Genomic DNA, 24,969 nt, shown 5'->3' on the forward strand with positions numbered 1-24,969 from the left:
CGATTAATGCTAAGAGAGCAGGAGTCGACATGCGGAGGAATGTAGCCCAGCGCTGTGATCTGCGGAACCTGGTGAGGCAAATACACACTGAATGCAATGTTGATTGATCAGTTTTATGTCAAATTGAGTAGCTGTGAAATTTAGAATAATGTTATACAATTGGTTCTAAAAATAGACAATTGTAACTACTGTTAAAAGCTGCAGGTCTGGGGGATTGTGTAGTGGAGAACGGATGTAACTTCTGCCTGGGCAATTCTTTGCCTTTGAGGGGAGTGCGGGGTCCTGGGGATGCTCGCGTGAGATAATATTAAATAAAACTCACTATTGCCGTTATCGGATATACTCACCGCCGAGAGGGTGAGGCGTTGCGTTAGGAAAACGGATGTAACTTCTGCCTGGGAAATCTTTTGCCTTTGAGGGGAGTGCGATGTGTCCTGGGGATGCTCGCGTGAGATAATATTAGATAAAACTCACTATTGCCGTAGCTTAGAGCGCACGCGTAAGGGAGCTTACTAAAGCCGACTCATATTTGGGCAAGATTTAGAGAAGAATAAATCGGCCTGTTTGTCGACGGGCAAACAGTAAAGACGCAGGTTGAAAGGTATTACTTGGCGTCGACGTAAGTTGAAAGGTATACTTAGCGTCTAAAAACTGCAGTAAGTGGAAAAAAAAACACATACCCAGACCTGAGTTTTGCGAAAGGAGGTATAAAGTATATGTGGATATAATAGAAGGGATACAATTACAAAGTCAAAGCATTGGGAAAATTCTTACCATTCATTTACAGAAAAAGAGAAAAAAAAGAAAAGTTGTTTTCAAAAGGTCTCTTTCCTTTGAACAAAAAAAAATGAAATAAAAAAAGGGGAGAGTGTGGGTGAAACTGAGCAGTGAGGCTCATTGAGGAAGAAAAAAAAAAAAAGGGAGAAAAATGAATGGGAAATGAATGGGAAATGACTGAGATATGAATGAGAAATTTCTGAATGAGAAAAATGAGAGGAAGAAAAATCACAAACTAAACTTTTTGTTGTGGGGCTAAACGTTCAAATTGAACTTTTTGTTTTGGGATGCAAGCGTTAAACAGGGGCTAAACGTTCAAATTGAACTTTTTGTTTTGGGATGCAAGCGTTAAACAGGGGCTAAACATTCAAATTCAACTTTTTATTTTGGGGCTTAAACGTTCATATGTGTGTAGATAAGCCGGCCGGCAGGGGACAAACAGGGTTGTTTACTTTGTTATGTGGATCCACAGTTATGTTTTATTTTAACCCATACCTTCCTACAAAAGATGGTTGTTATTTTGTTTTTATTGGTAATATCATAAGGTATTGGTTTTGATTTCGCACACACAAACAAAACCACAGCTGTTTAGAGAAAGCTCACGAGGAGCTATGGGTTTGTATAAATATGGGTTTGTGTAAATACACACCAGGGAAAGCACATTTGTCTCAAGCAGACCTACACGCCACATTTAGAGGGAAATATAGACTGTATAAAAGTTATGGTCTAGGTGGTTTTGAAAAACCACAGAAAACAACAGCAACACATTTATTATTAAGGGGAAAAGAAAGTATGTCTGCCAGAAGCAATACATACGGCCATACATATCATTTATTATGTGAGGAGTTTAATCTTTCGCTAGTGTCTCTTAATGTGTCTTAAAAGGTCTCAACCTGGAAATTGACCCGTGCCTCACCACCACCATGTAGCAGACTGAGAGTCAGCGCCAGGCTCAACTACACTGAAGACCACCAGCGGTCCAGGCTCCAGCCAGACGATCAACACTCCGGGCAGGCTTCAGCCAGGGAACCGGCAGCAGCATCCGTACCAGCAGCCACTACAGCCCTGAACACCGCAGCTAGCGGCCAGCAATGGGAGAGAGTAAAATCTCTCCCTCCCGTGTAAGTGTTTCACCACACCGGTGTGACGGCTACAGAAATGCATATGAGTGGTTTGCTTGCTGTAAAAGAATATATGACTGCCGTGGAGTTTTCGATTCATAGGCTTGGCCCGGAGGTTGACGCCACCTGGACAGTAACAGCGGAGAGGACTCAACGAAGCGAATCAAGACGGAGCGGAGAGGGTGTGAGGCGCTGGTCAATCACAGGCGAGAGACTGACACGGCCGGAGACGCAAGCCAGTTGAGGGTGGAGGAGTTCACAGCAGAATTTTCTCCAAAGACACCAATTATGAGCAGATAAGTAATGACACACATGAACATTTGCATGTTACAGCTGTTTGACAAACCATTGTTTTAGTAAAGAATCACACACTGTATACATTATGTACATGCAATGCACACAGAGCAAAAGTACTTTTTTTTGCAGTAGTACAGTATTGTATAATAGAAGTTATGTTTTCTTTTAGGAAAAGCGTATTTAGCTTGGAAAACCCTTATTGCCAAGCGAAAAGGTAAATGTTTGTGAACACACTGAGATTTCTCCCCCCCCCCCCCCGCTTCTCGGCCTGAAGCGGCGCAGCACCCTCCAGATAACCACAGTACATAGCGCACACACATTTTCCCAAGAGGACTGAGAGAGAGGCAGAGACAAGTTAAAGGGTGTCTCTCTCTAAAAAATAAGTATATAAAAAAACTGCTAAATTAATTGACACATGCGTTATATAACGCATCTGTCAAAGGGGGTAAGCAGCTTTTGTTTTTGTGTCTGTTTTTTGTTTTGTTTTTAAGTTTTTGTTGTTGTGGTGTATGTGTTTTGTGTGCCTGTGTGACTGAGACAATCAGATGGACAAGCAGACTGAGACAATCAGATTGGACAATCACCATGGGACGATCTCCAATGCCAGATGCTGAGATCCAGCTTCCCACATTCTCCACCAGCGGAATTAGCTTAGGCTTTCCACACACACACACACATGCGTGAGCTGGACCACAGACGGTTTCCCCATGACGAATCGGATGCAGAGAGTCGTACTTTGCGTGGTTTGTGTAAAAACTGTGATCATGTGTATTAAAAAAGCGTTTTGGAGTCATGGGAGACAGGGGAGTGTGAACACAGTGTGAATGAGTGATGTTTGATGGTGAAAGGTGTGTGATCGTTGAAGGCAATGTTATTGTACACCAGTTAGACAGGAGAAAGGGGACTCCAGTGTGACTGGAGAGCGGAGAGGAGGACAAAGACTTGAGACATGACTTGGACTTGTAAAATAGACTAGATTGACCATTTGCATCAAAATTGGGTCGTGGGTTCAATTTCCCAGCCTCTGAGTGGGCTGCATGCCAAAGTGCACTTGGTGTGTAGCCTATGTCTGCCAGAGGTTTGGAAATCGTCAACAATTGTAGTAAGAAACCCGAAAAAAGAAGAAAAAAACATTTGTAGCCTGTGAGAATGTTTTTGTATGAAATGTGAATAGCGGCTTGCTGATATGAGTGGATAGTGGAGGACAAGTGGGAGGCGGGCCAAAACGATTTAGTGACTTCGATTACCAGGATCCAACACCAGTGAACAGGAGCCAATTATCAGAAATGTGTAAACTGTGTGTTTTTAAGAAGAAAAAATATATGCCAAAAGTGTGGAACAATAAAAAAGGCCATTGACCTCTGACACACTTCGTTTATGATATGAAATCTTGGGTAAATAATCATGCTTAATTTGATATTTAGCATCGCCAAGAGTTTGATTTGAGCAAATGATACATTGTAACATAAGTATGGATTAAGTATTAAGTAAGTAACCGAAATGAAGGACTTATTAATTGTGATTGTGAACACATAGGGAAATTTTAATCTATATAGATGTGTGAGATGGTACATTTTTTTCTAATAAGTTAAGGATAATAGTTATGTTAGTTTTCTTTGACTGTGTTTGAACTTATAGTTTGTTATCAATAATTTATTTTTAATATTGATAATAATGATTTATTCTTATCAAAAGTGTGGAATTGTAATGGCAAATTATTGATCAAGTGTGTATTGATTGATTAATTATTAAGTATGACAATTCTAAGGTGTATTTTGTGAACTGTGTTCTTCAGTCATTGCAGAAGATTGCTGTGCAGAGTTTTCCTGTGAGAACCTGTGTCTTGTTGTGACTATAGACTGGATTTGTTCAACATCAGATTAGCTACATGGCTGAATGGAAACTTACTAGGCTGAATGGAACTTTTAGACAGTAGTGGAAAATCACTGCCCTCCACGCTGGGGGGCGGGCATCGATAGTTTCAGTATATGATGTGAAGTAAACAATAATGCGGGGCTCTTGCATTGACAACGTGGTCAGGAAGAGACCTCTCTGAAGAGATGTTATTGTGGAATAAAAACCTCCTAGAACACTTGAAACGGATATTTCATTATTGATCAATCGGCAGGACATTGCAGTGGATTTTTCCTCCACACTACGCACCTATCCAGCACTCGAGTCTGGCGCAGGGGGAGGTCTTGACCACATCAGGAGGGTCCACTCCCACGTTGAGACACAACACCAGAGCGACACTCACCGTCTTCATCTGAGGAAGGGCAGAGAAAACAATCTTAAGGACATTATCCTGTCATTGACACGTGCGAACACACACACACACTAGGGCTGAACGATTAATCGAATTTAAATCGAAACCGAGATTTGAAACAACGCAATTAGATTAATCGCAAAGGCTTCGATTTGACGATTTAACATTATACATGTGACATGCCTGCATGTAGGTACACGTGACGTGACGTTGTTACACAGCAGCAGCACGCCGTAGACGTGACGTACGTTTACGCTGCAGCAGCAGCACGCAGTACTATCAAACGTGCCTGGATGGAGGAGGAGAAAGCATTAGCTGCAGTCTGCAGAATAGCTAGCTAGCAGCTAGCGAGCCGATTAGCGAACTTTACAAAAGTTGACACATTATTCACTCTGACTTGATTTTTAATAGATTATCTACAATGGAAGGGCAGCTATCTAACAAGACTCGGAAGTGTAATGTAACAAGAACAAGAAGCGGCCGCCGGATGATTTAGCACCGAAGAAAGGCTGGAACTACTTTGGATTTAGAGCATTGATTAGTGACCAAAAGACAGTGTTATGCAAGCGCGGTGCATAACCACCGACAACGCTTCAAATGTCATAAAAGCTATGGAAATCAACAGATGGACCAGACTCCAGTGCTTCACCACAGACTACACCTCGCCATCGGTACGTTATTTAGCCTAGCAGCTAGGGCTAGCAACGTAGCAAGTTAACTTTACTAACGATAGCTCTCTCCCTAAGGAGATAGCTCATTTAGCTAGTAAAGTTAGCTTGCTAGCCCTAACTGGCTAGTTGACGTTACATGTTCTGGATGTTGTTTTTTTTCTTCCCCTCTCACTTAACATTCTCAGTCTGACTGCCTGAATGCAGTAGGCTACTTGTATTGTAACGTTAGCTTGGTAAGCCTACAGTAATGTCTAAATGCCCCTCTTCACCTCTTAGTACTTATAGAATAATTTGGTTAATTATTTTGTTTTTCAGAAAAGTTGCGAACAAGCTACATAAGTGGAGAGAATGTCCCACAAATCAAGGCCCGGGTGAAGACAGAGATGGAACAAGTGCAGGTGGCACTAAAGGTAACCTGCATTAATTCTCTCCTCTCTCCTCATCCTCCCTCTCTCTCCCCTTCCTTTCCTTGCAAAATAGGGCTTCACTGAAACACTGCTTGTGTATATAGCCTGCCCTGTGCCCCGTCTTTGATGCGTGAATGAATGTGTGTGCTGTGAATTGCATTAATGTGAAACTTAACAGTTGTGTCTGTGTTTTGCAGGAGAAGAGGGCTGCCATCACCCCAGATGCTGCTGCTGTGCCTCAAAGTGCAGCACAGGAAGGAGCCAGGCCATCGGCTGCAAAAAAGGCCAAGCGACCCTTGGGCAGTTACTTCAAGAGCTGCGGTGATGCTGGTGCTTTTTGTTTTGTTTTTATTGTTAAAGACTTAAGACTTGAGTTGTGTCTCAGACTGAGACACAGAGAGAATTGCAGCTGTTGTTTAAAAGCAAATAAATGTTGCTGGAAGGAATTCTTATCCAAGTTCTCATCCTTGCATTGTAATATAGAGCAGTTTGTTGATTGTGATGTTTGAATGTGGTAGGCAAATGCTCCATTGTGTTTTACATTTATTACAGTTAATATTGCACTGAAACTTGAATTAAAAAAAAATCGAAATTAAATCGAAATCGCAATATCGGTCAGAAAAATCGCAATTAGATTTTTTACCCAAATCGTTCAGCCCTAACACACACACACACACACACACACACACACACGTCTGACTTAATTTACAATATACATAAGTGACAAATGAGCACACACACACCATTTATGACTCCAAACTAGAGACAAGCTTATACAAACACAAGTTTTTGCCAATTTCATTCCACCGGCGTAGGCCCACAACAGAACACAGCACTTGCAGTGGTCGGAACCCCCCCGCCCCGCACACACACACACCATCAAATCACCTAGCCTACTCACCCTTAAATGAACAAGACTTCAGCAGAGTTGACTGAGAGTTTACCAATCCACACTGCATGCTGATGTTGTACTAGGAGTAGCTCTAAGGCAGCTCAATCTCCCCGTACTTAAAATTCAACTCATCCATGTTGGTGTGGAGTAATGTTGACAAACTAGGTCTGCACCATCTTGTATTAATCATATGCCATCTTAGTTTCCACAATTCCTTATCGTCGTAGACTATTTGCATATTGTTATCAACAGTACTGAATTGAATTTATAGTATCTGCTGTAGTTGAAACAACTCAAGGTGTTGATATACAGTAAGATGCAGAAAGGTCCACTAAAACAATACCAAGTGTTACTAATAAATAACCATAATGATGTCATAATGATGCTCCCTCTACAACAACTTTTTTCCCTATTAATGATTTTACCCAGAGCATTTCGACTGAACATGCATGCTCTCTTGTAGCACTCGTGCACAGTTTCGTCAGGTGGTGGGGGCGGGGCTAAGTGTCTTACCCAAGGGAAACTCCACGCTACTTGCTGAGGGAGGAGAACACATCGCTTATTCAATGTGCCCACCCACATGTTCCCAGCTGGTCCCGGGATTCAAACCAGCGAAACGCCAGTCACAAGCCCACTCCTCCAGCCTTCAAGGCTGCTATCAGCCTGGAGCCGAACCATCAATGTGCCATTGATCAGGGAATTTAACCTGGAACTGCCGCCTCAGCGGCCGGCAGGAGATTGTTGATTGGTTTCATACGCTCCACAGCTCGTAGGCGTGAATGTGTGCAGGTATGACTTTAAAGCAGGGCAGTGCTGAAGAAGCACAGACATGTTCAGCCCTTCCTTGGATAGATGAATAGAAATAATATTGTGCTGTAGTACCATGTGCACTGCTGTGTTGTTGTATAAAGGTCAGTAGTAGCTACAGACTGAGAGAGCCAGGTAACTAACACAGAGGCAGCAGACCACTGGGACTCAGAGCAGGTGAGGGAACAGGTCATCTGAAATGGGACAACCATCGATCCATGGGGTATGTGGCCAGTCCTTACACACACACAAACTTACACACTTACACACACACGCACTTACACACACATACACACACACGAGCGCGCACACGCTTGAGCTGGCAGCACCGGCCACCTGCGGTGCAGAAGATGACACACTGCAGTAGTAAGTGAGAAACGGCTTCCTAGTGCGTCACACTGACCACGTCAGCGCTCATCAGTCCATCCTGCCGCCAACCTGCAGCATCACTCAGGGCGAGGAGTGACCGCAGGCCACAGCAGCTGCCACTAAGGCCAATCAATAGCTTTCATGCTGTCTGCAGTGCAGTGACATCCCCACACTGGCTTTGGTTCACTGACGTAAGCAAGAGACATGTAGCCTGGAGTTTAGGACACCGCGCGGGCGGCAGCTAGGCCTACATACTCCAACGTCAGCTTGACGAGCGCGTCTCAGAGGAGTTCCCAGCAAAATGAGTAATAGTGTGATTTCACTATGATTTCAATGACTAGCCCCAAGGAGTGAATGTAGTTGTGCGTATATACTTGGTCATAGCGTTCACTCTCTCCTGTTATCTCCCCCATCTACATTATAGTATACTTGCGCTGTTGACGTCAGCTGTGTCGAGTCACGTTTTCGGGGAGCTGCACGCCGCCTCCGCCGGCCTGGCAGGCTCACTGGCCGTGGCGTAGCCCTACGCCGCTACGGCGAGGGCGTATAACACCTTTGTAGACGTGTAGTACAATCGCCATGCATTAGGTCTGGTATTTCTCCCGTTACATAATAATTAATTGATTGCATTTATAGAGCGCCTTTCTAGATATTCACAGTGCTTCACATATCAGGGGAGTAGCACCCACCTGGTGATGCACGGCAGCCATTAAGTTAGCATGAGAACGCTCACCACACATCAGCTATCACAGAGGACTGAACGTGCCCATTAAGTAACGATGGATGATTAGGTGGCCATGATGGAAGGAAGCCCTGTGTGGGAATTTAGCCAGAGCACCGGGGTTACATCCCTACTCTTGTGAAGAGTGCTGATGATGATCTTTAATGACCACAGAGTCGGGCCTCAGTTTAACATCTCATCTGAAGGAAGGTGCTCACTCCCAGGACAGAGTCCCTGCCTCTGCCCGGGGGATATAGGGATAGGCATAATTTCTTATTTGTTCGATACATGTGCTTTTAAAATGGTACCGTGCCTAAATGGTGCCTGAACGATACTTTTTTAAATTTAAAGTGGTTTTAAAGTGGATTTTTTTTAAAGAGGATTTAAGAGGATTAGCTGTGATGCCTGCAGCAACAAAAATGTTGACAGTAACTGCAGTGTAGCTGGCCTGGTCTACACACTAACGTCTCATCTCCACTACTGATGATGGCGATGGATTTCAGGAGGACAATTTTTTGTTGATGGCAGCGCTCGGCCAGAGCTGACGACTCACTGTTTTATCAGCCTCTCTCTTTGTAGATGAAAGCCTGATAGCCAACGTCGTTTAGCTCTGTGCTTAACCGACATCAGGAGACCTTTGTGTCGTTTAGCTCTGTGCTTAACCGACATCAGGAGACCTTTGTGTCGTTTAGCTCTGTGCTTAACCCACATCAGGAGACCTTTGTGTCCTCTTGGCTCCACTTAGCCCTAGGTCAATTAGCCCTAGGTCAATCAGCCCTAGGTCAATTAGCCCTAGGTCAGCTGACTACAGCATCCCTGCTGCGTCCTGTGGACTCATTCTCTCATGCGCCTCCTGAAATCTGTATGGCTCTCTGGGCTTTCTGATTTGTCAAAGTCACAAACAAAATCAAGGTATTAAGGTTTAAAACAGGACTTCAGACAAATGGTATGTATGAGCTTGTCTGTATGCCTGCATCAATAATCACCAACACCACAGCGGTTTAGAACGAGGCAATGACTACCCACACACAAATAAGATGAGACTTCAATGATCCCCATGAGGAAACTTTCAAAAGTGCCATCACTTTATAACTTGTACAACTTCTAAGCAGAATACTGGATAGTGATTGGCTCCAGGATTTGTGATGTCACAAATCATGCTTGGTGAAAACGGCTCAGTGAGCTCAGAGAAGTTTCCACTTTCAGCAGACGAGTGTGACAACAGCTTTCTAGTGTCAAACTCTTCACACACATCATTCTGCAACGTGAAGCTCAGACATCCAACTGAAGGAGCCAGAAGAAAAACACTTTTTTGACTTTAGGGCGTCTTGAACATTTGAAAACAGAGGACATGGAGAAGATGAAGCAAAGAAAATCAGACACATATCTCAGTCATATCTGGGACAACATCAAAACGGATTCATTCACTGTCCACAAGGCATGTTTGGATATTATATTGGGGTACGGAAATAGATAAACTACACGATCTATAGCAGCTCCGTGTTTAACCGTCTTGACAGTTTGCACACATGTAGGTCAGCGCAATGGGAACTATTACAGTCGTGACCTTTTCCAGGTATCGTCAGTCAGGTATGGTCTGTGTGCGTAATGCAGCCCTATGGTGTGTGCAGGCTGTGTGTGTGTGTGTGTGTGTGTGTGTGTGTGTGTGTGTGTGTGTGTGTGTGTGTGTGTGTGTGCTGCGTGGTTAGCTACCTCCCAGGGATGAGCAGGGTTAGGAGAGCTGCTCTTATCAAGGTAATTAAGACTCCCTCCGCTTTCCCAGCAACGGAGGGAAAGGTCAGTGTGCTAGTGGGACCCAGGAGGGCAAGACCCAATACAGCCCACACTCACGAATCCACACACACACACACACACACACACACACACACACACACACACACACACACACACACACACACACACAACATTACATCTTCTTATTCGTCATTCACTGTCATGTGACCTCGTCACCCCGTGCCCTTTTAACAGCAGTACAGTCTACTACATCATGGGCCTATTCTGATGAATGGAAACTGAGGTGGAAAACACGACTGCTATAATGCACACAATACTCTGGTTACTGTGAAAAATGAGGTTACGGTGATAGCTCAATGATAAGGTGTTTACATGGCCAAATAAAAGGAAAAGATTGCGCAGATGTGCCTCGTTGTGCGCGTGTAAATGTGCCTAGTGCCTATTAGCTTTACAGGGACAGTAAAACATCTCTACCGGTAAGATGGGAAAAGACTTTTAGCAATAAGACAAAGTATAAAGACAAGTGGCACTGTGGGGATAAGCAGGTTGGGTTTGCCCTTTGCAATACAGCAGCTGAAATGACAGAGCACGCTTTGGGGAGGTACGTCCTGTGAGAGAGAACACACACACACCGGGCAAAATGTCAGAGACTGTTGATTATCCGGAGGAGATGCTAAGCCACTGTTTCATTTTTTATTCTTGTCCTCCTTCTCCCATCATTAGGTTTCTGCCTTAAAGGACAATTTCTGTATCCGTCAACCTGAACTCCATTTAAAAAGAATGTATGTATAAACTAACTAATATGAACAGAAATCTTTGAAATTGATGCAGTATTGATGCAAGATCGCTTCAGTTTGCAGCTGCTTTTCCCACATGCCCCTACTGCACTAAACAAGCTTCTTTTTACCACTGACAGGATCCGATCATTCCAAAGGGATAGCTTACATACTGCTCACCTGACATAATCCACGTTTCCACAAGCCCTTGAAAATACATCATTTACACCCTGCTTTTGGTTGAAATATAGCCATATGTGCAGCTGGACATGCCCAATTTATTCTTCCCTACAGTGCAGGTTTCAGCTAAAACAGGGTGTAAATGATGTCTTTTCAACTCAAGTCAACTTGGCATCTCAGGGCTTGTGGAAACTTGGATTATCTCAGGGCTTGTGGAAACTTGGATTATGTCAGGTGAGCAGTACACAAGCTATCCATTTGGAATAATCTGATCCTGTCACATTACTTAGTTATACATAAATAAATATGAAAATAGGGTCCAGGTAAGAAAAATACAGAAATTCTTTAACATACCCCAAGATGTTTTGCGCGCGCATGCACGCATGCGCACGTGTCGTGCACACGCACACAATATTACAGAACTGCCCGCTCTAATGTTACATAGTATATGTAACATATACAACAGTCTAGTCAATGTTTTTGGTCATGCAATGCACTGCCAGCAGAAGAGATCACAGCACACTCATGTCAGCAGAGTGGTCTCACTGACAGGAGAGGAGAGCACCCTCGTGTCAGCAGAGTGGTCTCACTTAATCATGAACACAATTAACTAGCTCAAGGCGCCAAGATGATTAACATCATAATATAAACAGCACTCATTAAATTATTTGTTTCCACCCAGCATCCAACGCAGGCAATTAATGATACATTGGATACACATTTGCATGAGAATAATAAAGATGAATGAGAGATAGTATTTTTCTGCTGCAGCTCATCATCACAGTGCGAAGTGGCATTTGGGTGTGACGGCAGCCAGATGTGGTCTGCATCCTCCCCATTCATTTGGTTCCATACATCCCCTTCCCACATTGACAAACACTAAGTATGAGTCTCCACTCACTCACCAGCCTGGGAAATGAATGACCCCACGCCAGTTAAATGCTGGTAAACTTAAGCCAACATCTAAAAATCTAGTTGGCAGGTAAAATAGTCAAAGCGGCAGTGGTGAATATTATGATTTAACAGCCGCTCACTGTGGCCTGTAGTAAATTACTTTTCCAGCCCCTGGTGTAAACTGTCAGACCTTGGGCTTGTCACTGTGCGTCCTTAATATTCTGTTTGTTGGGTTGTAACTGCAGCGTGCCAAGAGAGGTTTTAGCTCACTTCACATAAAGGTATAAAGGGGATTAACTAAAGGCAAACAGAAGAGTAGGCTATGTAAGCTGGTTTTTATCTGTGGGGAGTGGGCCAGTGTGGGAACCATATCGACAATCGATTTAGACTTCAGTCCAGGCTGTACCTGGGGCCAATTTAAAAAAACACAGCTCATTATTGCTGGCAGCGTCATGTCTAGGTTTGAACACATACAATCAAATGTAACACAAAAGAGGAAGACAGGAGGGCTGAAGAGAGGAAGAGAGGAAGACAGGAGGGCTGAAGAGAAGAAGACAGGAGGGCTGAAGAGAAGAAGGCAGGAGGGCTGAAGAGAGGACGAGAGGAGGGCTGAAGAGAAGAAGGCAGGAGGGCTGAAGAGAGGAAGACAGGAGGGCTGAAGAGAGGAAGACAGGAGGGCTGAAGAGAGGAAGAGAGGAAGGCAGGAGGGCTGAAGAGAGGAAGAGAGGAGGGCTGAAGAGAGGAAGACAGGAGGGCTGAAGAGAGGAAGACAGGAGGGCTGAAGAGAGGAAGACAGGAGGGCTGAAGAGAGGAAGAGAGGAGGGCTGAAGAGAGGAAGGCAGGAGGGCTGAAGAGAAGAAGAGAGGAAGACAGGAGGGCTGAAGAGAAGAAGGCAGGAGGGCTGAAGAGAGGAAGGCAGGAGGGCTGAAGAGAAGAAGGCAGGAGGGCTGAAGAGAGGAAGACAGGAGGGCTGAAGAGAGGAAGGCAGGAGGGCTGAAGAGAGGAAGACAGGAGGGCTGAAGAGAGGAAGACAGGAGGGCTGAAGAGAGGAAGAGAGGAGGGCTGAAGAGAAGAAGGCAGGAGGGCTGAAGAGAGGAAGGCAGGAGGGCTGAAGAGAAGAAGAGAGGAAGACAGGAGGGCTGAAGAGAAGAAGGCAGGAGGGCTGAAGAGAGGAAGGCAGGAGGGCTGAAGAGAAGAAGGCAGGAGGGCTGAAGAGAGGAAGACAGGAGGGCTGAAGAGAGGAAGGCAGGAGGGCTGAAGAGAAGAAGGCAGGAGGGCTGAAGAGAAGAAGGCAGGAGGGCTGAAGAGAGGAAGGCAGGAGGGCTGAAGAGAGGACGAGAGGAGGGCTGAAGAGAGGAAGACAGGAGGGCTGAAGAGAGGAAGACAGGAGGGCTGAAGAGAGGAAGACAGGAGGGCTGAAGAGAGGAAGACAGGAGGGCTGAAGAGAGGACGAGAGGAGGGCTGAAGAGAGGAAGACAGGAGGGCTGAAGAGAGGAAGACAGGAGGGCTGAAGAGAGGACGAGAGGAGGGCTGAAGAGAGGAAGACAGGAGGGCTGAAGAGAGGAAGGCAGGAGGGCTGAAGAGAGGACGAGAGGAGGGCTGAAGAGAGGAAGACAGGAGGGCTGAAGAGAGGAAGGCAGGAGGGCTGAAGAGAGGAAGGCAGGAGGGCTGAAGAGAAGAAGGCAGGAGGGCTGAAGAGAGGAAGAGAGGAAGACAGGAGGGCTGAAGAGAGGAAGGCAGGAGGGCTGAAGAGAGGAAGGCAGGAGGGCTGAAGAGAGGAAGGCAGGAGGGCTGAAGAGAGGAAGACAGGAGGGCTGAAGAGAGGAAGGCAGGAGGGCTGAAGAGAGGAAGACAGGAGGGCTGAAGAGAGGAAGGCAGGAGGGCTGAAGAGAGGAAGACAGGAGGGCTGAAGAGAGGAAGAGAGGAGGGCTGAAGAGAGGAAGACAGGAGGGCTGAAGAGAGGAAGACAGGAGGGCTGAAGAGAGGAAGACAGGAGGGCTGAAGAGAGGAAGACAGGAGGGCTGAAGAGAGGAAGACAGGAGGGCTGAAGAGAGGAAGACAGGAGGGCTGAAGAGAGGAAGAGAGGAGGGCTGAAGAGAAGAAGGCAGGAGGGCTGAAGAGAGGAAGGCAGGAGGGCTGAAGAGAGGAAGAGAAATGGAGGAAAAATAAGAGGAAGGCGTGACACCTGAGCAGGACAGAAACAGAGAGCAGGCTTCACACTCGGCCAAAATGCTCTTCCACACATTACAAGTGGCTCTTCATCAAATGGGTGGCCCTGGCCTGTTAATTTGAATGTTAACATTAATCTGAGAGGAAAGCCTAAACAAAATTAGATTTTAATACAGGTCTGCCGGACCTCATGGATTTCCAATAATCTCATAAATCCTTCTCCTGTGTGAGGAGAAAGGTGGGGGGAGCGAGAGGGAGAGAGAGAGAGAGAGAGAGAGGGAGAGAGAGAGACAATGTAGCGTAGCCTCAGGAGTGCAAGCTTTCACAATGTTTTGCTCTTTGGCACACAGTTTGGTCCTTTGCTGAAATATAGAGAGACAGAGAGCGAGAAGAGAGAGAGAGAGAGAGAGAGAGAGTGTGTGTGTGTGTGTGTGTGTGTGTGTGTGTGTGTGTGTGTGTGTGTGTGTGTGTGTGTGTGTGTGCATGTGTGTGTCTGGGTGAGACAGAGAGAGTGTGTGCATGTGTGTGTCTGGGTGAGAGACAGAGAGAGAGTGTGTGTGTGCATGCATGTGTGTGTCAGGGTGGTGAGTGTGTGTATGTGCACGTCTTCCCGTCTGGGCCCATGTGGGTAATTGGAGGCTGTCCTCCTCTCATTAATAACCTCTTTGTCCCTCCCTGCCCTCTCTGGACTCGCCATCGGCCCGCAGCACCTCTCGCCACGTGAATCAATGGCCCCTGATTATTCCATTTGTTAAATGAAGCTATTAAAATAGTGGAGGGCATTGATCTCCTCCAGGGGCGCTATAGTGAGCTGACTGCAACACGTCAGCCATCAGAGGCTTCAGCTGCAAATCCACAAAGAGAGAGAGAGAGAGTCAGTTTTCAGACATTAAAGACGTATATTAAAGACGAACTGAACCCGACGGAACCCAAGTAGCGCGAGGGTCGGAGACGTTTCAGAGTCTAACTGCTTTACCACCTAATTATGGCGGCCCTGTCAGTTACCCACGATCAGGACACTGTGGAACGCCACTGAGAAGAGTTTCGTTTCCACATTTATTTATTTATCCAGTGTTTTCCAGCAACACCCTGCTCTGCTCTCACAGTTACACACCTGCCACTGCTGAGTAAAACCCCCGTCTTCTACTTTTGGCCAATGAGCCACTGATGTGAGTCAAGTTAACCAGAAATGAAGTGAAACAAGTCAAATTGATACCATTAATTTTATTTCTTTTCCAGAATTTCTCTGTTCATCATAAAGTCGACACTGCTCGGCGTACACCACAGCTGAGTAAATGGTTTTTAGACACAGCTGAAGAATGTGTTTATGTGTGCTCCAATTCAGTGGTTCTCATCTGGTCTAGCCTCAGGACCCACATTTTTCCTTCAATATTGAGCACCGAGTGAGACTGGGAAGCATTCATATTTGTCCAGAGCTGTGACAAGCAATATGTTTCATTTATTATTGCATTGAACCCAATATTCAGTGTGTTCCAAATCACACTCAAAACTCCTATTTGTGTCAACACACCCTGAGAAAACAAAGTGTGTAGTCATTAAGTCAAGACCCACATTTCAGATATGGGCCCCTTTGGAAATGGCCATGACCGTTTTAGCCTACAGTTGGAGTTATTTAGCCCCCTTCCCGACAGGCTAGCATGCAATGGTTGACACCAATGGATGCCTTAGGTCTTCTAGTTTCATATGATACCAGCATCATCACTCTGGCTACAAGTGAGCCCGCTACAGCCTCTGGAAGACAGTCATGTCAGCCGTGGACATCGGCGTCCTCAAGGATTAGAATAACTTTTCTTTTTTTCATGCACACATCCACGACCCACTCACAACGGCCCTGCAACCCACTTTTGGGTCGCAAGTTACTGAACCCACCAATTGTTCTATATGCATTTATTAGTCACTAAAAAAATTCAAAACAACAAGGGATAGAAAAATAATTCTAGGGAAAAACAGATTTTGAACAAGTCTGATTTATCTTAGCATGATGGCATCTGACACAAAAACCACAAAAACTGTATTACGGTAATCATAACAATAACTAATTGACTAACCCTGTCATCATAACATAAATGAACACCTGAAATCAGCATCATCTTTAAGAGTCCCCAGCCACTTCTAGACCCTGTTGGGAACAAATTAAGTGATATGAATATGAATGAATACTAACAAACATATGTGCCTGTTCTGGTCCTCTTAGTCATGGAAAAGTGAACACAATTGGATTTAATGTTAAAGTTTATGCCAAAAACCGGTGTCTATAAAAGCCTAAAATTAGAATAGAAAGGATAGGGGTGTTAAGTTGGCTGCGATGACAAAGCCAGAACAGCCAAGCTTAGACACCATCTAAGCTTCTTTTAGAGCCGGAGGAAAACCCTTCCACTGCTCACAACCTACACAACTCCCCATCTCCTTTAGAGCCGGAGAAAAACCCTTCCACTGCTCACCACCTACACAACTCCCCATCTCCTTTAGAGCTGGAGAAAAACCCCTCCACTGCTCACCACCTACACAACTCCCCATCTCCTTTAGAGCCAGAGAGAACCCCTTCCACTGCTCACCACCTACACAACTCCCCATCCCCTTTAGAGCCGGAGAGAAACCCTTCCACTGCTCACCACCTATACAACTCCCCATCTCCATCGGCGCTGCGCACGCGGCGACCCGGCTGAGGGCAGTAGATGGTCCTTTGGAATCTGTACATAATGCAACAAATGTTTATGTATTGTATAATATTGAAGTGCGCCTTTATTACTTTAAAACTAGTAATAATGTATCTCAATTCTGTTGTAATTATCCACTACTGTCTGATGTGAACCAAAGTGCCCTTCTGGGACATGTATTAAACTGATTGATTGATTGATTGATTGATCTACACTCATGACATAGACACAGAATTGAACATCCGTAATCATTCCCACTCAAAACGAACACTCTTCTTCCATCAATCTAGTATTTCGTTCCTGCCCATTAACCTCCCCCTCGTTACAACCAACTACAATAGGAAGAGGAAAAGAGATGTGATATAAACTGAGATGGAGTGACAACTGATAACAGAAGAAAGCATCAGGCTGGAAGCCAGATATGCAATTAGCGGGCTTGATAAGCCCGCTCGTCTTTGGAGGATATGAGAAAATCACTCTTGGAAATCCGGAAATCCCAGAGACGCATAAAAACTTTAATATCCCGAATGCATATAAATGAGAGAGAGAGAGAGAGAGAGAGGGGGGGGGGGGAGAGAGAGAGAGATACAGCTTGTGGCAGCCTTGTTTGTTTAAAATGCCAATTCAAATAAACAAGTGTTTTTTCTGTGATACTCTATTGAGCCCCCGAGGAGAAGCTTGTCTTTTGGCTTCCCACTCTGCATGGAAGGTCGACTACAGACCTGCGCCGGGAGCGAGTAGGGAATCAGCATCTTGATCAAGGACACTTCAGCAGTGCTTGCTAACAAATGATTTGAGGATTTGAGTCTTGGCCTTTTGGTTTCAGAACAGTGTTCTTACTCACCATGCCAGCCCCGCTACCACGACTCAATATCAATATAAAGTCAATAGCCCGTAATTATTTATAGTGCTTTGCAAATACAGTACATTTTCTTTTCAGGCCCCCCATGGCTGAAAGTCTATATTCTGGCTAATGGACTGTGTACATTGATTGAATTCAACTAATGACACAGAAGATAAAGCTGCACAAAACAACCTGTCTCATTCCCTCATTATTACAATGGGCTTGGCTATTGATGATGTATTGATTCAATTATTCCAATGTGGAAGAAGGCAGCAGGCGACAACACGTGTGTGAAAAGCAGCAGGGAAGGAGGCGAGAGAAAATGTAGTGCATCTCACAAAGTTCACGTTTGAGCAATTCATTAGGGAGGCAGACTTAATAATAAAAAAAAAAAATCTGTCTCCCTGATAGTGAATTGTTAAAACATCAAAAAACATGACATCAATCACCAAAAGAGACAATAATAAAAGAATAAACATACATACATATACACACACACAGACTTAGTTTCTTCAAAACTAGGGCTGCACAACTTTGAAAAAATATAAAAGAAATTGCGCTTATTTTGACTGCTATTGCATTTGCGATATTAGTGGGGAATCTGGGGATGATCATTTTTACATTATGATTCTAATTTTAATTGAAAAACATTCAAATGATTATGGTGTGATTCTTGTGGGGATCTGTACCAAACAAAGATTTATTTCTTATTTGTTTTAGTCTGTAGAACATGATGTGTTTACTGTTAACCTTGGAGCTGGTTTCACGAGAGATGATCAGATCACAACACGACAAATCAATCTTGGAGCTATACTTTATGCAAATGAGCAGGCGGGCAGTGCCCGCTCCCAGCTCGCGGAGCCTGTTTTTATAAGACCAGGCAGGGACCATGTTGGAAATGTACATGTTTATCCCTTGGATTTTGTTGCCTTTTATATAGTCAAATCAATCAATCAATCAATCAATGCATTGCATGGTTGCCTCCAATACACATGAATGGGATGCGTGAAAGATATCCACCATGTGGAAATGCACCTTGAATGTGTAACAGTGCGGTAATAATAACCTAGTCGGGACAACAGATGATGACGGAAACTGAAGTTCCACGACTGCACTTCTGTTGGGCTGGTTCAAAAATGTTAACCATCAACTCTTGTACAGTGCTGCTGACATATGGGTGCTCTGGAGTGGACTAACTGGAAAAGGCTGGCATGGCGAATGCAAGTGATACATACAAACAAACATGAGCTTTGCGACAGGACACATTAAGTCCTGGGGCATCAGCCAGTCAAACAGCCGGCACACATACGGGGTTCAAAGGTCACAGCTGTGGCGGGCCGGCCTAGACCTTGTTCACTCTCTCTGATGCAACAACAAGCACGACTGACTACAAAGCTGCGCCGTGTTACCTCTGCTCACCTGAACAGAGGCGCTGATTCCATTCAGACCGCTTTGGTTTACTTTAGACAAGACAAGTAGCAAACAATCAGCAAATACTTCAGCATTCAACACGCTACGTTAACCTTGTTCCCCATGGTCAGAAAACGTCGCCAGATTTGTCGCAAATGACTTTTGAGAAATAAAGTCACCAGGAGGGTCTGAAAAGTCGCCAGATCTACAGTCAACGTTGCCCAGCTGGCATCACTGATCACTGTGCCAGTCCAAAGGACAACACTGCTCTATCTTGAGGGAAAGCACTCATAGAAATGGAGCCGTGCTGTTTAGAGCACCTTCATCAGCATCAACAGAGCTTCCTCATGGCACTCTGACACTCACAATAACTCCTTTACAGCTAAAGCCACACTGCATGTCCTCCTGCCTGAATGCACATATTCAAAATAAATCTAAAAATCTACATAGTGACTGAATGCTGCATAGCCTAGCCTAAGACTATACAGACTATTAGTAGTATATATAGGCAGTATAATCTACTGCCTAATGCCTATTATTGTACTGTACACCGTGCACTCTACTCATTGCTCGTTCTCCCCATCACTGCGGCCAAGACCAATTTCTGTCCATTTCTCATTGGCAAATAAAGGAAATTCTGATGCACCTCCACGCTCAACAAGCTGAACAGGCCCCATAAGCACAGAGCTCTAAAAATATATCCTCGACAGCATCTCAGGAGCTGATATACAGCCAGGCTGGGAGGAAGGAGCAGCCGAGGGGGAGACAGGATGCTGGCAGGTGAAGCAAAGAAAAGCATGCTACAAAGGTAAGGCTGTGAAGAGATGGACATGTCACATGTGCATCAAGATGTCTGCCTCTCTGTTTGACGTCATACAGCTCTCCATACCGCTTCCACAGTAGGGCTGTGAATCTTCACTGGCCTCACGATTCGATTCGATTACGATTCAGAGGGCTACGATTTGATTCGATTATGATTATCGATGCATCTCGATGCATCTTAAATCGATGCATCACTTTTTTCCGCAATACATGATTTATTTTTTCTCACTTTCTTTTTTCTCACTGTGTGGCTACTTTTAAAATAAAAGTGCATTTGGAATTGCATTGTATTATGGTCCATAATTAAAATAAACAACTGCATGTACTTCCATTATATTTTATTTGATTATTAAAAATAAATCAATAAATCAATAAATTAAATACGGTAATCGATTTTTGACATTTGTGAATCAATGCAGGATCGTGCACGTCCGCATCACGATGCATCTTATAATCGATTATTTTTGACACCCCTATTCCACAGGGGACTTTCAAACATCACAACAGTGAGGGGAGGAAAGTTTCCAATGCAGCTAGCTCTGTGGTATGTTGAGGCATCTATGTTAAGAATCTGTGAGTTATGATTCACAGCTAGCTCTGATGTATGTTGAGGCATCTATGTTAAGAATCTGTGAGTTATGTCTGCATCTGAACATGGCCATGTAATTGGTCATATATAGCAGAAACTCTTATCATTGGTCATGAATAGCACCAACACTGCCAGGGAAAGGCATTTAATTGCAGCTGAGGCCACCCAAGCTAAAACAAAAACTAAAGTAAACAAAAAAAATGTAAAGAGATCTCATCTTTAAGGTGCTTTCGATGCAAGTGGCCACCAACTGGTATTTCTATTGATTTTGCAGATATTTCTAACTGAATACTTTAGTAGATATTTCTACTGAATACTTTTGGCTTTATTTTATCAGGTGTTGATGCATGTGTGGACTGGAGGTCAACTCTAGCGGCCGTGGATCTACGCTGGTCAAAGCCTATGCTGCTATCAGTAAGTTCTCTTATCTGGTCGAGGTTCAGATTGTTTTATTTGCTTTCAAGACACAGGCGTCACCTTCTCTGTTCACTGTGACTGCAAGATTACAAATTGGCCTAAAACAACAAAGTATGTTTTGCCTCCTCCAGAAATACAGAAACTGCTTATTTCATTGGCGTATTTTTTTATTGTTCCCCTTTCTTGTTGTTGCTTTATATGGGTAAAGATAAACTGAATAAATCAACACAAAATTTAAATCAATAAATAAACTAGAACGACCGCAACGCGGACATATGCCTCCGCCATTAGTTAATTCTACAGTCCAAATCGCCATTTGAGGCAAATTGGAAGAAATTCAGTCAAGACGCTCGTGAGATGTGGGGTTACAGAGCTTGAAAATTGGGTGTGTGAGGTCACAGTGACCTTGAACTTTGACCACCAAAATGTCCTTGAGTCCAAGTGGACGTTTGTGGCAAATTCGAAGAAATTCCATCAAGACATTCCTGAGATATCGCATTAACAAGCTTGAAAATGGCATTCGAGAGGTCACAGTGACCTTGACCTTTGACCTTTGATAACCAAAATGGAATCAGTTCATCCTTGCGTCCAAGTCGATGTTTGAGCCAAATCAGAAGAAATTCTATCAAGCCGTTCTTGAGATATTGCGTTAACGAACTTGGGAATGGCGTTCATGAGGTCATAGTGACCTTGAAGTTTGACCACCAAAATGTAATCAGTTCATCCTTGAGTCCAAGTCGATGTTTGAGACAAATTTGATTAAATTCCGTCAAGGCATTCCTGAGATATCGCGTTAACAAGCTTGAAAATGGCGTTCGAGAGGTCACAGTGACCTTGACCTTTGACCACCAAAATCTAATCAGATCATCCTTGAGTCTAAGTGGATGTTTAAGGCAAATTTGATGAAATTCCGTCAAGGCGTTCCTCAGATATCGCGTTAACGAACCTCGTACGGACGGACGGACGGACAACCCGGATCCATAATGCCTCCGGCCTGGCTATCGCCGGCGGAGGCATAATAAAATATGTACCAACTTCCACGTCCAATCTCCTTCATTCCCTCTCTACAGGAGGACATTACAGCCATTTGACGCTGCAGGTCTGCTATTCCAGTGAAGGGAGCGAGGTGGTGGATCTGCTCTAATCACACCTCTCCTCTTCTCTCCTCTCTGTCTAATTAACACTATTACAACACTAATGGCTTCTGATCAGTGGCTCTGGGGCAACATACAAGCTTGACTCCATGTCTGCCTGATTACTTCCTAATCAATGATTAGGTCCCTTTTTAAGCGGAGCAGCCGCTTTTATAAGAGACTACTGTACGTATGTGTGCTTGAGCACGGAACGTGTGTGGACGAGATTTAGCCCCCCCGGTTCATACAAGGAAGTGAGTGGACACAGAAGGCGCCACAGCTCCAAGCCAGTGAAACGTGCACACACCTGTACGCGACATGCGCAAAACTGCACTGCTTACTTCACCTGGGTGTAATTTTATTATTGGTTAAAGCAGGGAAGGCGCTTGCCATCTGAAGCTAGCCATGACCTTGTATGATACTGTAGAATACTGATAGGTGCGCTTCTATCTGAACACCGTTATCAGAATTGTGCGTTAGTGCGTACTAGCAGGTGCAGGGGACAGGACACATGCATAGCTGTACACAGCTGCACAGACATGTGTACACAAACACACACACACCTCAATCGCAGACGTCACATCAGCATCAGCCCCACAGGGAATAAACACCCAATTTTGATCAATGGGGATTATAATTGTGCTGATCTCCTTCATACCTGTGACAACTGTGTGTGTGTGTGTGTGTGTGTGTGTGCGTGCACGCGCGCGTGTGTGTGTGTGCGTACATGCATGAGTGTGTGCTAGTCCTCTGATTTCCCATGGTGCAGAACATCATTCACGGCCCACTCGATAGCCCCATCGCTGGACACTACTCTGCCCAGGCTTTACTGTTCATATAGCAGCTGAGGAGACATCCTCACTTCTACAGTTACTATCCATCAGTTTCAAGCTCCCAAAAGAAGGAGTGCTGCAAGGCAAGTGTGTGAGCACCACTGGACACTAGGCATGGGTCGATTTCCGGTTTTACCGGTTCGGTTCGGTATACGAGCCCAAACCGGTTTGATCACGTGCAAACCGAAAAAACCTTAAAAAAAAAAAAAAAAAAAAAAAATTCCCAGTCCATTCTGATTGCACTATTGTTCGTATTAGCCTCTTCTCAAGTTGCACTAGTAGGCAAAAGTCTTATTTTGTTTATTATGTTGATGTTTGAAGAAAAGTTAAGCTGAATAGTTATGAGAAATAAAAACAGTGTGTTGTTACAGTTAAAAGGTTCTGCTTATTTGTATTCAGTGTTCGTGCTGGTTGGCAGCATACCAGCTTAGAGGTGCATTATCGCCACCAACTGCAGCCGCTTTGATACGTTTTTTTGGGGAATATCGAACCGGTTTCAAAATGTTCAAACCGACCCATGCCTAGGCCCTATATTGTGTGAATTTGTGAGTTTTGAAGTTTATAAGGCAGCTCAGCTGTAAGCCAATCCATTCTGATTGCACTGCTTGTGTTTTTATTAGCCTTTTTCTCAAGTTGCACTATAGGCAGAAGTCTTATTTCATTTATTATTTTGATGTTTAGAAGAAAAGTTGAGCTGAATAGTTATGAGAAATAAATACAGGGTGTGTTTGTTACACAGGTGTCCTGCTTCTTTTTATTCAGTATCATTGCTGGTTGACAATACCAGCTTAGAGGTGTATTATCGCTATCAGGTGGACTGAAGTTGCACTACAGACAGTTATGGGCCACACTCGGGAGCCCTGCTTTAAAAAAAAATAAAAAAATAAAAAAATAAAATGTAATTACAAAAAAAATCGGTATACCGGTTCGATCCGGTTTAGACGGCAATATCGAACCGGTTTTAAAATTTTAAAACCGACCCAGCCCTACTGGACACCTGGAGAGGAAATGGCTGAAGTTTGCAGAGTTAAAGCAGGGCTAAACCCCAAAACACTTTTTTTCAGCTTTTAACCAAATATGGCTTTTGGGGTGGTGTGTGAAGAATTCTGGTCAAAATTTCCACATTTGAGACCAAATTTATAATATTCTATTCTATTTTTGCCCTCCAAAACGGTACAACCTGACGTCATGTCGTACTCCTCCCCCCTTCCCCAGTCCCCACTCATGTGAATGATGAAAAATGATTTTTTCATGTGATTATTACTGTACTGTGTTCACGCCAGGAGAGTTGCAACATCTCCATTCACTCCAATGGACCCGTTTTTAGTGCAAGTTTAGTCCTGCTTTAAGGCAGCTACACACACACCAAGAGCGATGTGAATATACAGCACGAAATTGCAATGCAAATCTTGACCCACCTGTCAATCACAGCAACAGATGTGTACACGTCGGACGCGAATTTCTGAAAAATCGACCGTGGTGCGAAAAAATCAACACCGCAATAACGCTCAGCGAAACTTTGCAGTGCACGGTTGCATTGACTGATATATAGGTTCGAAAAATATTATTAGTGACGTGCAAATTAATCGCATGAAAAATCGCTGGTGTGTAAGGACCTTAAGACCCAGTAATAGCAGTTATGCTGTGGTCATGCTGTGGTATGACACGTTTATCCAAAGCAATTTTCAGTATCAGGAGTGGAGGATGAGTCCACTGAGCTACAGATTGAGTCCTACAATATACAACAATATATAACAAATAGATGTTGTTTTTGTTTTGTTTTTCAAAACTGCAGCATTGACAGTCTCAAGAAGCTACAATTTTTTCTCTGGGGCAAGTAATACTAGTCTAGGGCTAAAGAGTCCAACTTTGGCTCCATACCTCTAGATGTAGTGGACTGGGTTTGACACCGGGCCAGAGTTATATTTAAAGCCAAATTCTTCCCCTGTCAAACACAAACAAAATATTCTCTTTAGTTCCAGAACTTCCAGTTCTCCGGAGTCCAGAGTCCAGACATGAAAGGGCATATAGTCTCACTTGTTCAAAAATGTGGGTCTGCTGCCTGAAAAATGCTCTGAGCAAGAATTTGCGATGGTGATACATGTTACACAGTGGATTTAGTCTGACTTTCTGTCTGATAG

General features: G+C 44.2%; 1 protein-coding gene across 1 annotated transcript in view; it reads right to left on the reverse strand.

Annotated features, from left to right (window-relative positions):
* The window catches only part of rptor (regulatory associated protein of MTOR, complex 1), a 225,792-nt gene that overhangs the window by 192,591 nt on the left and 8,232 nt on the right, over nt 1-24,969 (reverse strand). The window contains exon 3 of the mRNA XM_083656294.1: nt 4,359-4,461. Within this exon, the coding sequence (XP_083512420.1) occupies nt 4,359-4,461 (103 nt within the window). The remainder of the gene's footprint in view (nt 1-4,358; nt 4,462-24,969) is intronic.

The sequence above is a fragment of the Poromitra crassiceps genome (genome assembly GCF_964638095.1).
Source record: "Poromitra crassiceps genome assembly, chromosome: 19".
NCBI lineage: Eukaryota > Metazoa > Chordata > Actinopteri > Beryciformes > Melamphaidae > Poromitra > Poromitra crassiceps.